This window comes from Amyelois transitella, chromosome 13, assembly GCF_032362555.1.
Source record: "Amyelois transitella isolate CPQ chromosome 13, ilAmyTran1.1, whole genome shotgun sequence".
NCBI classification, from domain to species: Eukaryota; Metazoa; Arthropoda; class Insecta; order Lepidoptera; family Pyralidae; genus Amyelois; species Amyelois transitella.
In genome coordinates, this window is record NC_083516.1 from 10,994,553 (window position 1) to 11,008,409 (window position 13,857).

The 13,857-nt window shown below is 35.2% G+C and overlaps 1 protein-coding gene across 1 annotated transcript in view; it reads left to right on the forward strand.

Annotated features, from left to right (window-relative positions):
- LOC106133662 (uncharacterized) overlaps nucleotides 1-13,857 on the forward strand; it is a 51,031-nt gene that overhangs the window by 25,632 nt on the left and 11,542 nt on the right. The window contains exons 4-10 of the mRNA XM_060947427.1: nucleotides 7,162-7,300; nucleotides 9,326-9,552; nucleotides 9,733-9,882; nucleotides 10,383-10,515; nucleotides 10,829-10,953; nucleotides 12,689-12,808; nucleotides 13,408-13,540. Coding sequence (XP_060803410.1) covers nucleotides 7,162-7,300; nucleotides 9,326-9,552; nucleotides 9,733-9,882; nucleotides 10,383-10,515; nucleotides 10,829-10,953; nucleotides 12,689-12,808; nucleotides 13,408-13,540 — 1,027 coding nt within the window. The remainder of the gene's footprint in view (nucleotides 1-7,161; nucleotides 7,301-9,325; nucleotides 9,553-9,732; nucleotides 9,883-10,382; nucleotides 10,516-10,828; nucleotides 10,954-12,688; nucleotides 12,809-13,407; nucleotides 13,541-13,857) is intronic.

The window sequence follows — 13,857 nt, forward strand, 5'->3', positions numbered from 1 at the left end:
GTCTAATAATTGTTTATCATACCCTTAACTTGACAAGGTATCTTTTCGGATACGTTTACTTCATAAAAATGTACAACGCAATGTAGCGCCACCATTGGTGCCAATTTAGCATTAATAGCTAGGAAATGTGTCTGGTAACGTCATCTATTGAAAAAAGCGTGACATTTTTTACCGAGCGGCCAGTGAGATTCAAGATGGCGTACCGACAAGTCGATCTCGCCAAACAACAGGTATTTATTTTTGTGTTTTTTAGTATTTCATTGATTTTAAAAGAAACGAGATGAAATATTCGAAAGTCTATTACATAAGTTATAATATTATCGCAAAATACTTATGAAATCTGTTGAAACCCGTCACTTACAAGCATGTAAATGAGAGTGTATCTTTTTGTACACTTTGCCAAGTATCTTATAGAGTAATGTTATTTTTTGTTTGTATCTTTAAATACACATTGCCAGAAGCCTACAAGATCAATAGATCTTTTTGTCAGTATCTTTTAGGACACTTTGCCAAAAGCCTACAAGATCAATAGTTTTTTTTTTGTATCTTTTAGGACACTTTGCCGAGATATATATTATACTGATAAGATTTTTTTTTGTTCAAGGGAAGCTCTAGAAGCAAACGAATTCTTGCTTTAGTTCCAAAGCACAATATTTCATCAGATGATTCGAATCTTGACGATTCCTCAGACGAAGAAAAAATTATTTTTACAAAAAATCGCAACTTGCCTATTATCTCCATACAACCTTCAGATGAAGAATCATCCCCAGCACCATCAATATGCTCTTCTTTGTTAGATTTAAATATTTCTGATAGTGACGATAATAATAAAAATTCAAGTCCAGAGATTGATATAAGGGGGTTGGTTGAAAACCACAGTCAGGAAGCATGTGCAGAAAGTATTGAGTGCCAACCTAATATTTTAGAACCAGATACGCCACAAAGTTCTATACAGCAGCAGCAGCCTACTCCCCGCGTAGCACCAAAGATTCTCAGGTCAAAACGAAGAAACCCAGAAATTGTCAAAACTGTCAAACAAAAAAAGAAAAAGAATGAGCCGATTGTGTACAATTGGAAAATAGATAAGGAAATTGATTTTCGAGCTGATATACCAAGTTTTAATTTTACTACCCCAGAAAAAATTCAAGAACCCATAGATTATTTTTATAAATTTTTCTCTGAAGATATAATAAAAATAATTTTGGAACAAACCAATCTATATGCCGTTGAAAAGACAGGGTCTTCACCAAATATATCTGAGAATGATATCAAAGATTTTATATCTATTAATATTTTGATGGGCGTAGTAAAGATGCCTGCTTACACCGATTTTTGGGCAAAAGAGTCTAGATATTCTAAGGTAGCGGATGTAATGCCACTCAAGAAATTTCAAAAAATTAGAAAATTTTTACATTTTGCCAACAATAATGAAGACGATGGCGATCGTTACTATAAAATCCGTCCCTTACTAGAACGAATAAGAAAAAACTGTTTGTCTATTGAACAAGAAGGCAAGTATAGTATAGATGAGATGATGGTCCCTTATAAGGGCACGCGTGCAGGGAACAGACGCCAGTATATGAAGGGAAAACCAAAAAAATGGGGGTACAAAGTTTTCGTAAGGGCAGGTGTATCTGGCTTAGTGTACGACTTTATAATATATGGAGGAGAGGATACCTTTCGGTTCAATGAGTTCACATCCGCAGAAAGTACCATGGGCTTTGGTGCTAAGGTGGTCATTGCATTGACAAAATCAATTCAGAATCCAGCTTGTTCAGTCCTTTATTTTGACAACTTTTTTTGTTCTTTAGAGCTAGTTACATATCTTCGTGACAATTACGGTGTATTTAGCTTAGGAACGTTACGATCTAATAGATTGAGAGGTGCACAGAAATTACTGAAGAGCGACAAATACATGAAAAAAAATGGCAGAGGCAGTTTTTGCCAGATCGTCAACACCAAACGAAAAGTAGTTATTGTCAAATGGTTTGACAACAAAGCTATACATTTAGCAAGCTCTTTTGAGGATGCTCATCCTCTTGATGAAGTTCTTCGATATAATAAACATATAAGAGCTAGATCCAAAGTAAAATGTCCACAAATAGTCAAACAGTACAATGTACATATGGGTGGTGTCGATTTAGCCGACATGCTTGTGGCTTTATATAGAACAGAGTTTAAAGGGCACAGATGGAACTTAGTAATTTTTTCCCAAATGCTTGACATTTGCGTTAATAATGCTTGGCTTCTATATAGAAGGGACCACAAGTTATCGAATCAGAAGCCTGCGTTAAAGCTTAAATGTTTTCGTCTTAATGTTGCTGCTGCTTTGGCTGCTGCTGGTAGAGATGAAATTAAGCCAGAAGATTTCAAAAGCCCAAAGATTGTTACTCCATCTGGTCCTTTACCAATCGAGAGCATCAGATATGATTGTATCGGTCATTGGCCGGCAGTAGATAAAAAAGGACGTTGTCGCTTTTGCAAATTAGGGCAAACAACAATTTTGTGTAAGAAATGCAAAGTTAGATTGTGCCTAATGGACAAACGAAATTGTTTTGAATCTTTCCATAAGGGTTCCTAGTCTGACATTTTGTTTTTTACTTTTTTATATGGATGTTTAGATGAATGTTGATTTTGAATTTTAATAGGTCTAAGAGGAGACTTTAGTGACATTATGTTATATTAATATTTCTATAAGTTTTACTAGTCTTTGTTTTGTTTTAAACATTTTTTACGTTCTTTTTATGTCAATGTTCAGTTGAAATGTTGATTTTGATTCTCAATATATCTAGAAGGCTGATTTAGTTATAAATAAGTAAACTATTTTAATTTAAGTTTGAGTAAATTATCTAATGGCAATATTGCCAAGTGTCCAAACTGAAATAATTGTGATCTCGTTTAGTAAGACTGATTAAAATGTTGATTGATGAAGAAAATAATACATTGTTTTATTTTTTATATAGTTTATGGTAGGTAGAAATTCTAGCAACGTATCTTTAAAGATACACTATTTTAGAGATGTAGTTACTTTAAGCAATTGGCATAGTATCCAAAAAGATACATATGATTTTTCAAAAACTACATAAAACAATTTTTTTTTATTATTTTTCCCAAGTTAAAAATAGTATAAATATCCTGTATTTCAAAAATCAGTCAAAACTGACATATTTTTTGGTCGTGCCAAGTTAAGGGTTAACAAAACTGGGATAATTAAATGTCGTCCGAACATACGATAACTTCTAAGAATATTTTAAGCTTTAATTCCCTTTAAGTTATAAGAATCAATAAATTTTTCCAAATTTTAATTTTGAAATAGCAAAACTAAGCAGAAATTTATCGTCGAACTTTATTTGTTTTCCTCGTTTCACAGCAAAAACTAATTGGTGACGACACTCTGCCAAGAAGTTGTTTTGACAAACATCCAGATGAAGTTATATTGATAATATAATATAATATAATATATATATAATATAATATAATATAATAATATAATATATATATAATACACTGATAATAATATTATATTATTATAATTGACTATAATGATTTCTATCAAAAGCCTTATACTTAATGAAAACAGTAATAAAAATTTTATAAATGTGGGTGGTGTAAATATCTTCTGAGCAAGAATCCTAAAGGGTTGAACATGTTGAGAATACAATTGGGATAACACCACACACCCCTGTATATATGACAAATTATTTAGATTTTTCTGATTATAAATAACAACCTTTACCAACCTTTTGAATATTTCACAATAGCATACACTTATATCATTCAAAATCATGCAATAGTAAGTAAGTAAGTAAGTAATGTTAATTAACCTTATAAAAATAAATAGCATTTTGGTTTACTATTGGCCCCACACTAGGCAAGAATGCCTGTCCTGTGGCAGCCGTTATTGCTTAACAAACATTGAAAAATAAATCAGACTACCGGCAATAAAAGTTTAAATTAATAATAAAATTAATAATAAAAAGAGGAAACATAAAAACTTATAAATTAGTATAAAACGAAATACAAAAGTGCTTATCAATCTATAAACGTTTTGCTAATATAAAACAGAATAACAATAATAATCTGGCATAGCAAGCATATATTAATAACAACAAGATCACTAATCGTACCCGTAAAAGTGCATTAGATTCATTAAACTCATTTTAAAATGCGCAGGAATTCTTCTGTGTAATCATAATTCCATGGAAGTATTAATGAAAAAATAAGGGATTTGGCTTTAGCAACAGAATTCTCTTTTATGTTACATATTTTGCAGATTTTATTATAAATAAAAGGGGATGCAAACTGAGTGAAACGGCGAGCAAAAGTCGTGTTGACTAGGGGAGCATATATTTTGAAGACTCGTTTTTTTAGTAGTTGGGGATAGTCAGGTGCTTGTATAACATGCCGATGAGTATCTAAAGCAATTTTTAGAATATATAGCTTACGCACACTCAAAACATTTGCATCGTTATACAGGGACACTGTGGGATAGAGGATAGGTTTACGAAACATAGTTTTGAGTATGGCTCTCTGTGTTCTCTCGATATTCATCATGTAACATGAAGAAGCACCACCCCAAATGGAGATACAATATGTAAGAATCGATTCGCATAACGCTAGATACACAGTGGTTAACAAACGTCTATTAGCGGATTCTCTAAGGAGTTTCATGATGTGAATGATTTTTCGCAATCTCTTACATGTGATGTCGATATGAGAAGCGAATGATAATTTTTCGTCGAGAATAACTCCCAAATATCGCACAGAACATGATCTTTCGATTGACCCACAGGCACAATTAAGATTGCCGCTTCCTGGTAAACTGTTGCAACTATGAATTGTCACTTCTGGAATGTCGACAGGAGCTGAAGCGGCTGTTTTGTGAAAGCAAAGAAGCTTCGACTTTTGGGCATTTAAGGTTAGAACGTTGTTTTTTAGCCAGTTTGAAATGGTCGCCAAGCCATTGTTTACATTCTCAAAGCAATTTTTCCAATTCGAGCCTGTAAAAAGGATTGCGGTATCATCTGCATAACATATAATTGAGGCTTGTGGAAGATCAAGTGATGCTAAACTATTTATGTAAACCAAAAATAGGGTGGGTCCCAGAATACTGCCCTGTGGCACACCGAATGAAACAGATTGTATGCCACTAACGCCCGAATCAACTCTTACACACTGTCGTCTTCCATTCAAACAACTAGAAAACCATCTAAGTGCTGTACCTCTGACCCCCATTTGCTCTAACCTTCGCACCAGTATAGGGATGGAGACGGTGTCAAAGGCTCTTGAAAAATCAAGAAAAACTCCAGTACAGGGCCGACCAGTGTCTAAATGAGATACGACAGTGTCTGTGAGAAGGGACACTGCCTTTTCAGTAGATCTATTTTTTCTAAAACCAAATTGTTGATTCGATAGCAACTCATGACTCTCCAAAAAATTCATCAACCGATCATTAACCAATCCTTCCAGCAATTTTGAGAATATAACTAATAGAGAGATTGGTCGGTAGTTTTTAGGATCATTCTTTAGGCCGCTCTTGTGTATCGGAATAACTATGGCTGTTTTCCAAATTTCTGGAAATTCACCTGTTTGAAAACTTAGGTTAAATATATGCGCAAGTGGCACAGAAATGAACTTTCCTATTATTTTCAAAATCCGACCTGTGATGTTATCTATACCCGGCGCGCTGTCATTTTTTAGGTTGTTAATGCGTGACTCGACTTCACAGGGATCAGTTGGTGTTAAAAAGAAAGAATTGGTAGGTCCATTATCTACGTTAATTTTAGCTGCTAGAGATTCTTCTGTTGAATTTATGTCGTTGAGTATTTTGGTAGCCAAGGATTTACCGACCGAAGAGAAGTATTCATTACAGTAGTCGAGAGAGGCAGAAGATGAGTCCTTAATTCGGGTAAGTTCAAGTGATGCAGTCCTTGAACGCTGAGTATGAGTTACTTTTCGTATACATTCCCATAACTTTTTAGGGTTTCTTTTATTATCCTGGAGAAGTTTGGAATCATGTTGACGTTTCAATTTTCTGATTAGATTGTTATAAAAATTGTGATATCTAGTATATATTTGCTTTTTTAAAAGATTATCAGGGTATTTACGTACTTCAGCATGTAGCCTGTCTTTGTGTTTCGCACATCTTAACAAACCGGGGGTCATCCAAGGTTGGATGGTAAATTGTGAATGACTTAGTTTTACGATTTGAGAATTACCTTTGATAGCTGCTCCTATTTTTGACACTAGGGACTCTAGATTTTTGGATTATAGACATTAGATTTTTGGATTTAAAATTTTATGTACTTGTAATAAGGTCGTTATTTTATTGATTTTTCATTGGGTTTGATTCAACGGTAGGTTGTTATTTTCTGTGCCGTCAAAAATATAGTTGACTTCTAAAAATGGCAATCCTCTACAAGAGTAAGATTTCAATGATAATCAGTAACTTTTAACAGTAACAACACCGCCTTAACCGTATCAGGAATCGAGTATTAGAAATCTCCAAAAGAAATGATTTCTATCACATCACCATCTTTATTACCACAGACGTTTATGATTATTATTAAAATTCGTTTATTTGTTTGTAAATACTTTATTGTACATAACAAAACTTGTGTAAAATTTGCAAATAGGTACCTAAACATCGCCTTAACCGGCCCGTAGCAGAATTCTCCAAAAGAAATGGCATCTCTCACATCGCGATCTTTATTACCGCGGACGTTTCTCAAATGGCGGCAATTTGTTTTGTTCCCAGATTACGGGACTGATGCCGGGTTGGTAAACGTAAACGAGATTAAGGGATTGATATGTTGGAATTTCACCTGAGAATTTTGTCATAACATTCTTGAAGACATTTTATTTTGTCTAATTTTGTGCAGTTTTTGAGCTTCTATGATTAGTCGTCAAGTGTATGGAGAAACATTTATGTCACGTCTTTATCACTTACAAGGTACACAGAGCTATCATGCAGAAGACAAGACTCAAAAAGAATAATTAGGCTGGACAGTTTTTTCTCACTAATATTCGAATGTAATGTAGATACGTTGTTGGCCTATCACATAAAGACAGTCCTAAGCAACTTGTTCCTTCCTTCTCTAGAGCATAGAAAATAATAATAAGGTTTCTCTAAGATTTTTTTTTCTATGATTTTCATTTCAGGGTGGCTGGACTGCTGTATGCGGTTGTCGGATTGCGATGGGTTTGACCCAAGGTCTTCTTTACCCAAGTCTGCACGGCTTCCTGGGTCATTGGGCGCCGGTCAATGAGAGAAGCAGACTAGGAACCTATGTTTACGCTGGTAAGATTAATGATATACTCATTTTTTATATGTTCCATATATTTGGGTCAATTACGCTTAGATATTATCAGTTTCAAGGTGCATTTTAAGTGGAATAAGTATAATAATATTATTTTTTTGTCAAATATCATACTTTTTTATTACATACATACATCATAATGATCACGTCTATTTGCCTTGCGTGGTAGATAGAGCCAACAGTCTTGAAAAGACTGAATGGCCACATTCAGCTATTTAGCTTAAAGATAGAATTGAGATTTAAATAGCGACAGGTTGCTAGCCCATCGCCTAAAAAAGAATCCCAAGTTTGTAAGCCTATCCCTTAGTCGCCTTTTACGACATCCATGGGAAAGAGATGGAGTGGTCCTATTCTTTTTTGTATTGGTGCTGGGAACCACACGGACATAGAACTTCATTCTAAATTTAAGCTATTCACGACCAATTAGTTTTATCAGTACGTGTTTCTTCTTCCTAGCGTTAGTCCCGGTTACATCCACAACTCTCTGGGGAGGAGCCCGGGGTTCGCCTTTGACTATGATTCATTCGTTCATTTATCACAAATAACCTCTGGTTATTTATAAACTGATGTACTGTATTCAATCAGAATATGACTATTCACCTTCCTTAACATTGACATCGTTTGAAAGTTAAGTTTGTCTTAATTTAACTTACATTCGAAGAAATTTCCACCGAACTCCAAGTAATCATTGAAGTTGTTAATTATAGAAAGTTAAAGTTGATCATTCTCGGCATCAGTTAATGGCACCTCGTTAGGTGGTGCTTTGAAAGTTTTGAATCCTTGTAATATGTATTCGCATATGTTAAAGAGTATAGATAGCGTTTTCTAATCATCATTACGTATTATATACATACATACATACATATGGTCACGTCTATATCCCTTGCGGGGTAGACAGAGCCAACAGTCTTGAAAAGACTGAATGGTCACGTTCAGCTATTTGGCTTAATGATAGAATTGAGATTCAAATAGCGACAGGTTGCTAACCCATCGCCTAAAAAAGAATCCCAAGTTTGTAAGCCTATCCCTTAGTCGCCTTTTACGACATCCATGGGAAAGAGATGGAGTGGTCCTATCCTTTTTTGTTTTGGTGCCGGGGACCACACAGCTGACGGTATATGTAATTGAGAAATTAGAGTGTAACTAGTAAAAAAGGTAACTGAAAAAGGACTGTTCTGTCACCGATGAATACTATTTAAAATCTTATTATTTTACAAAAAAAAAAGAAAAAATTAAACGTCCTATTCCTACTTCGTTTTTAAAATTTATTTAATAGACAATTTAAACACAGCAAGATCAGATAAATGCTTGGTAAGAAAAGGAAATTCCAAAGTAAGTTTGTTGCCAATTTGGCGTTAAATATTCTCAGCCCCCGAATGATTTCTGAGCATTTTGCTGGAATTTCGCCAAAACGCCAGCGTGTGACCCGTCTCTGGTATTACCAATTCTAATGCCCAGTTTATGACTTTAATATCTCCACCATCTACAAGAAATGTGTGTTCAGTTTTATTATTTAATAAATCAAGTTATCCATGTTTATGAATCTCATAACATAAAAGAGAGAAAACTTTATCAGTTATCAATGGATCAGCATTTTAAGAAACAACTTTAAGAACAAGAAGGAGAGTGTAAATGGGAATCCTGGTAATGAATGAATGTGGTGGAAATAAAGACCTAACGAACATACCTTGATCAAATCACGTGGTGAGGGTGAATGAAAGCAGGTTAACTAAGCAAATATAGAAGGAGTATGTGAATGGGAACCGTGTGGGAAGGCCTTGACGAACGTACCATAATCAGGATCGGGGACATCCTGGCAAAAGGTCAGGTCAGAGTACCCCAATCTGACGAGCTTGCATTAACAGATTTATTAATATGGATGAAGCGAAAAAGTATGCAGGAATCGTGGCAAATGGTCACTTGCGGGAAAAAAGCATGATTTTTTTGTCCGTAAAACATCAAATTATAAACGATTATCTATAAGGAAATCTAAATTTGTATTACAGGAGCACAACTCGGCACTATCGTCGAGATGATGACTTCCAGTTTGCTATCCGCGAGCCGCTGGGGGTGGCCCTCGGTCTTCTACGTGGCTGGCTTGACCTGTCTCGTCTGGTCTGGTCTCTGGCTGTTCTTGGGAGCCTCGACACCTGGCACTAGCAAGTGGATATCTAAGGAAGAGAGAAAGTATATCGAAACGAGCGCCGGCTCTGATGAGATTGGAACGCATAAGGTTTGTTATATAATGAGTTTTTCGCAAGTAAAACTCAGTAATTGTTTGGATACATAAATGTTTTAACCACTCATATTTTTGCTATTAACGTTTAGAAAACGCTAACCAGTGGCCATAATACTTTTTATATACCTTTGTGTGTTCATTTGATTGATTTTAACGATATATCTGCTTTTACAGAACATGTCGACCCCGTGGAAGAGCATTTGGACCTCATTGCCATTCTGGGCTATTCTCTTAGCCCACTGTGGACAGAGTTTGGGCTTCTGGACCTTACTCACCGAGTTGCCTTCGTACATGGCCAATGTTCTCAATGTTAATATAAAAAATGTAAGTATTTATATATAAACATAACATGTAACGTCAAAGTTTTACAGAAGTTGTGAAAGTTTTCAATGAAAATCGTAAAATATATTTCGACAATTTCGTCATAACTTCATTATTTGCAAGCATAGACCTAGAAAAAAAGGCGGACGGAGTGTGGCTTAAAAAAAATGAAGCATCGTAATGGTGACGTTGCACGCATGTGTGAGTGGCAGAACTTGCCTTTTCGTGAGCCTATGACGCATCTATGACATAATGGCGGGCGACTGTCACACCATTGGTTAGAGTGTGAGTGTCACACCATCGTGAGGCGTGTATATGTACTGTGGGTCGACATACTATTTAATTTTGTGCTTCATTTTTCCGTATAGTAAGACTCTGTCTGCCTTTTTTTTACAACTAAGATTGCAAGTAATTCAAAGTTAATGATGAAAATTAAAAAAAAATATATCTCGGTCTTTTAAAATTTCTTCTTCTCACGAGTTTCTCATCATTATTCTTTTCAGAATGGACTCCTATCAGCACTCCCATACGTGGCCATGTATATCCTCAGTTTTATCTTCAGTTGGACCTCAGACTTCTTAGTAAACAGGAACATAATCAGTTCCGTTACATCTAGGAAGATATTTAATACTATTGGTAAGTACTCACTATATTGTGGATATAAAGATATTTGATAATATTATACTGCTTAATAACATAGATAATTTATAGCTAATCATAAATACCAATAAACAAAGGAATAGGACAACTCCATTTCTTTCCCAAGTACTTACGTTGGAAAAGGTGACTGAGGGATAGGCTAATAAACTTGAGATACTTCCTGTAAGCGATTGGCTGTCACTATTTGAATCTCAATCCCATCATTAAGGCATACAGCTGAACGTGATCTTTCAATATTTTCAAGACTACTATCTCCACACACCATAATTTAATTTTTTATTTGTTTCAGCTTTCTGGGGTCCTGCAGCCGCTCTCCTCGTCCTGTCGTACCTGCCCCCAGGTCACCTGACCTTAGCCGTGGTGATACTCACGTTCACTGTTGGGTTGAATGGAGCCCACTATGTAGGATTCATGGTGAGTACTTTACAATTTTAAAATTTAACAAGTCTAAAATTAGTACTTTCTTATTTTTTTGACTCTTATTGAATATAATAAGATTACTTTATGTACGTACGTTTGATACATTTTGTTCTCCTCCTTCATGAGTTGGTCCTTCCACTTATCTGAATAAAGTTTGTAAATGTGTCAAGTTCTTTCACGAAGTATTTCTCTAGCCTGAAGTCCGTAACCTTTTTAGGGAAACCGCATACTTATTGGATCATAATATTTATTTGTTTAATAAACTACAGACCCAATGGTTGACTGATAGATAAGGCTTCCAGCATTAAGTCCGCCAATTGTGCTAAACATTTGTATTTTGTGCAATGAAGTTTAATTAAATAAATAAGCTATATTGTACATATTTATAGCACAATTGGCGGACTTCATGCTAGAAGCATTTTCTACCAGTCAACCATTGCGTCTGACAGAGAACTTTATACGTAAAATTATTGGATATATTTATAATGAGTAACTCCTCTACTTTTCTACTTTGTGATTGTAAGGCATACAATATACAGTAACTATATAATATATTTTAATTATTAAAATAAATATCGTACGAGTTAAGCAAGAAAACAATCTACATGCTTACATCACTAAAAATAATTTCTTTACTCGACCAATCGCTACTGTAGTTGATAATAAAATCAATCAATAGTTATCCAAAGTTTTTCAATGAAGAAAAACGATAACCAAGTTTTCCAATTAAAGTTGGAATCCTTATAAGCCAGCAATTGGAAACAATTATTAATTCTGTTCCTGTGAAAGTAAATACGATACAAATCAATTTGGCCACTTGTCAAACTTGCTAATTGAATCATTGTACGTGAATTTATTGGTGAATCTAAGCGAAGTTTCAAATTATTTGTAACAATGTACTTACTGGCTTTTGTTGTACCGAAATAGCGGTTGTCCGGTTGTATTTGTATGGTTTCTGAAGATATATTTTCCTGTGAATGTAATAATAATGTGCAAAATCACTATCATAACAGCAGAAATGGAATAGCAGCCGTGTGGTTCCCGGCGCAAATAGAAAAAAGAATAGGACCACTCCATCTCTATCCCATAGATATCGTATATGGCGTCTAAGAGATAGGCTTTCAAACTTGGGATTCTTCTTTTATGCGATAGACTAGTAACCTGTCACTATTCGAATCTCAATTCCATCATTAAGCTAAACAGCCAAACGTGGCCTGTCAATCTTTTCACGATTGTTCGCTCTGTCTACTCAGGGATAAAATTTGTACAACTAAAAGTCAATTAATGGAAAGGTTTCTAAACTTGATAATATCCGTCTAGGCGCTGAGCAAGCCAAACAAATTCATTTCTAAGCCATTCAAATACACGTGGCCTTTATGTTAATTGCGATACTGTAAGATTTAGACGTTATACATACATACAAATGGTCACGCCTATATCCCTTGCGGGGTAGACAGAGCCAACAGTCTTGCAAAGGCTGATTGGCCACGTTCAGCTATTTGGCTTAATGATAGAATTGCGATTCCAATAGTGACAGGTTGCTTACCAAAAAGAATCCCAAGTTTGTAACTTGGGATTCTTTTTTAGGCGAACCTTTCCCTTAGTCGCCTTTGGGAACGAGATGGAGTGGTCCTATTCTTTTTTGTATTGGTGCCGGTACCATTCGAAACCAGACGGCACTCAAAACCACACGGCACTTAGACGTTATGTATGAATGTTTCCCTTTCAGATGTCCCACATCGACCTGTCTCCGAACTTCGCCAGCGTCATGATGGGAATCACCAACGGCTTCGGAGGAGTATTCTCCATCATGGCGCCGCTTAGCGTTTCTGCTGTTATTAAAGATCAGGTTATTATTTCTTCATCTAAATATAAGAACGTGAATGACTGACTGACATGTCAACGCATAGACCAAACCGCTGAGGCTTGAAACTTTAAATTCGGCTTGAAGGTTCTTTATGTGGTTGAGGAGTGCACTTAAAGAGGATTTCCCGTAATTCCCGCGGGAAGGCGGCATTATGGTGACTTTTCTTTTTACGCTAATTCACATACATTTTTCACTGATATCATTATATTATTTAACTTTATATTTACGATACTTCAATCCCGTGAGATACGTGGTATCAAAAGTAACCTAAGTGCATTAGTTCTACAAAGGTCTAATCTAAGCAGAATTAAATTAATGTTTTTACTTCATTCATCACAATTATAATAAGTCTTTTCATTTTACAAAATTAGTGTGAATGAAACCATATCATAGTTGGTTAACATTAATATTTGACGATATCATATGTCGCGGTACAAATATGGCTTTCAACACAGATATTATTGTTATATTAAATTTCACACATGTTTTTATTTTTCATTTTTTAGGTGATATTACTAATATTGACTAGGTTTCGTTACATTATGAATTTTAATTAATTATTTAATTAATTTTATTTTCAGACACAAGCATCAGAATGGCGCAAAGTGTTCTTCATATCAATAGCCCTATATTTCTTCTGCAACTTATTCTACATCATCTTCATATCTGGGGACTTGCAGCCGTGGAACGAACCAAAACAAAAATCTGACGAGGGTAAGCATGTTTGTAATAAATCAAGAATTACATGTCGTCTTGCGTTCATGTGAATCCTACTAACATTATAAATGCGAAAGTTTGTATGTCAGGATGTCAGTATGGATGTTTGTTACTCTTTCACGCAAAAACTACTAAACTGAATACAATGAAATTCGGTATGAAGGTAGCTGAAGACCCAGAATACCATATAACTTTATCCCGGAGTTCCAAGGGATTGATTCCACGCGGACGAAGTCGCGGGCGGCCGCTAGTTGTATAATAATTATCCTCCTGGGTTTGAGTCCCGGTTGCGTCCACACTACTCTGGAGAGGAG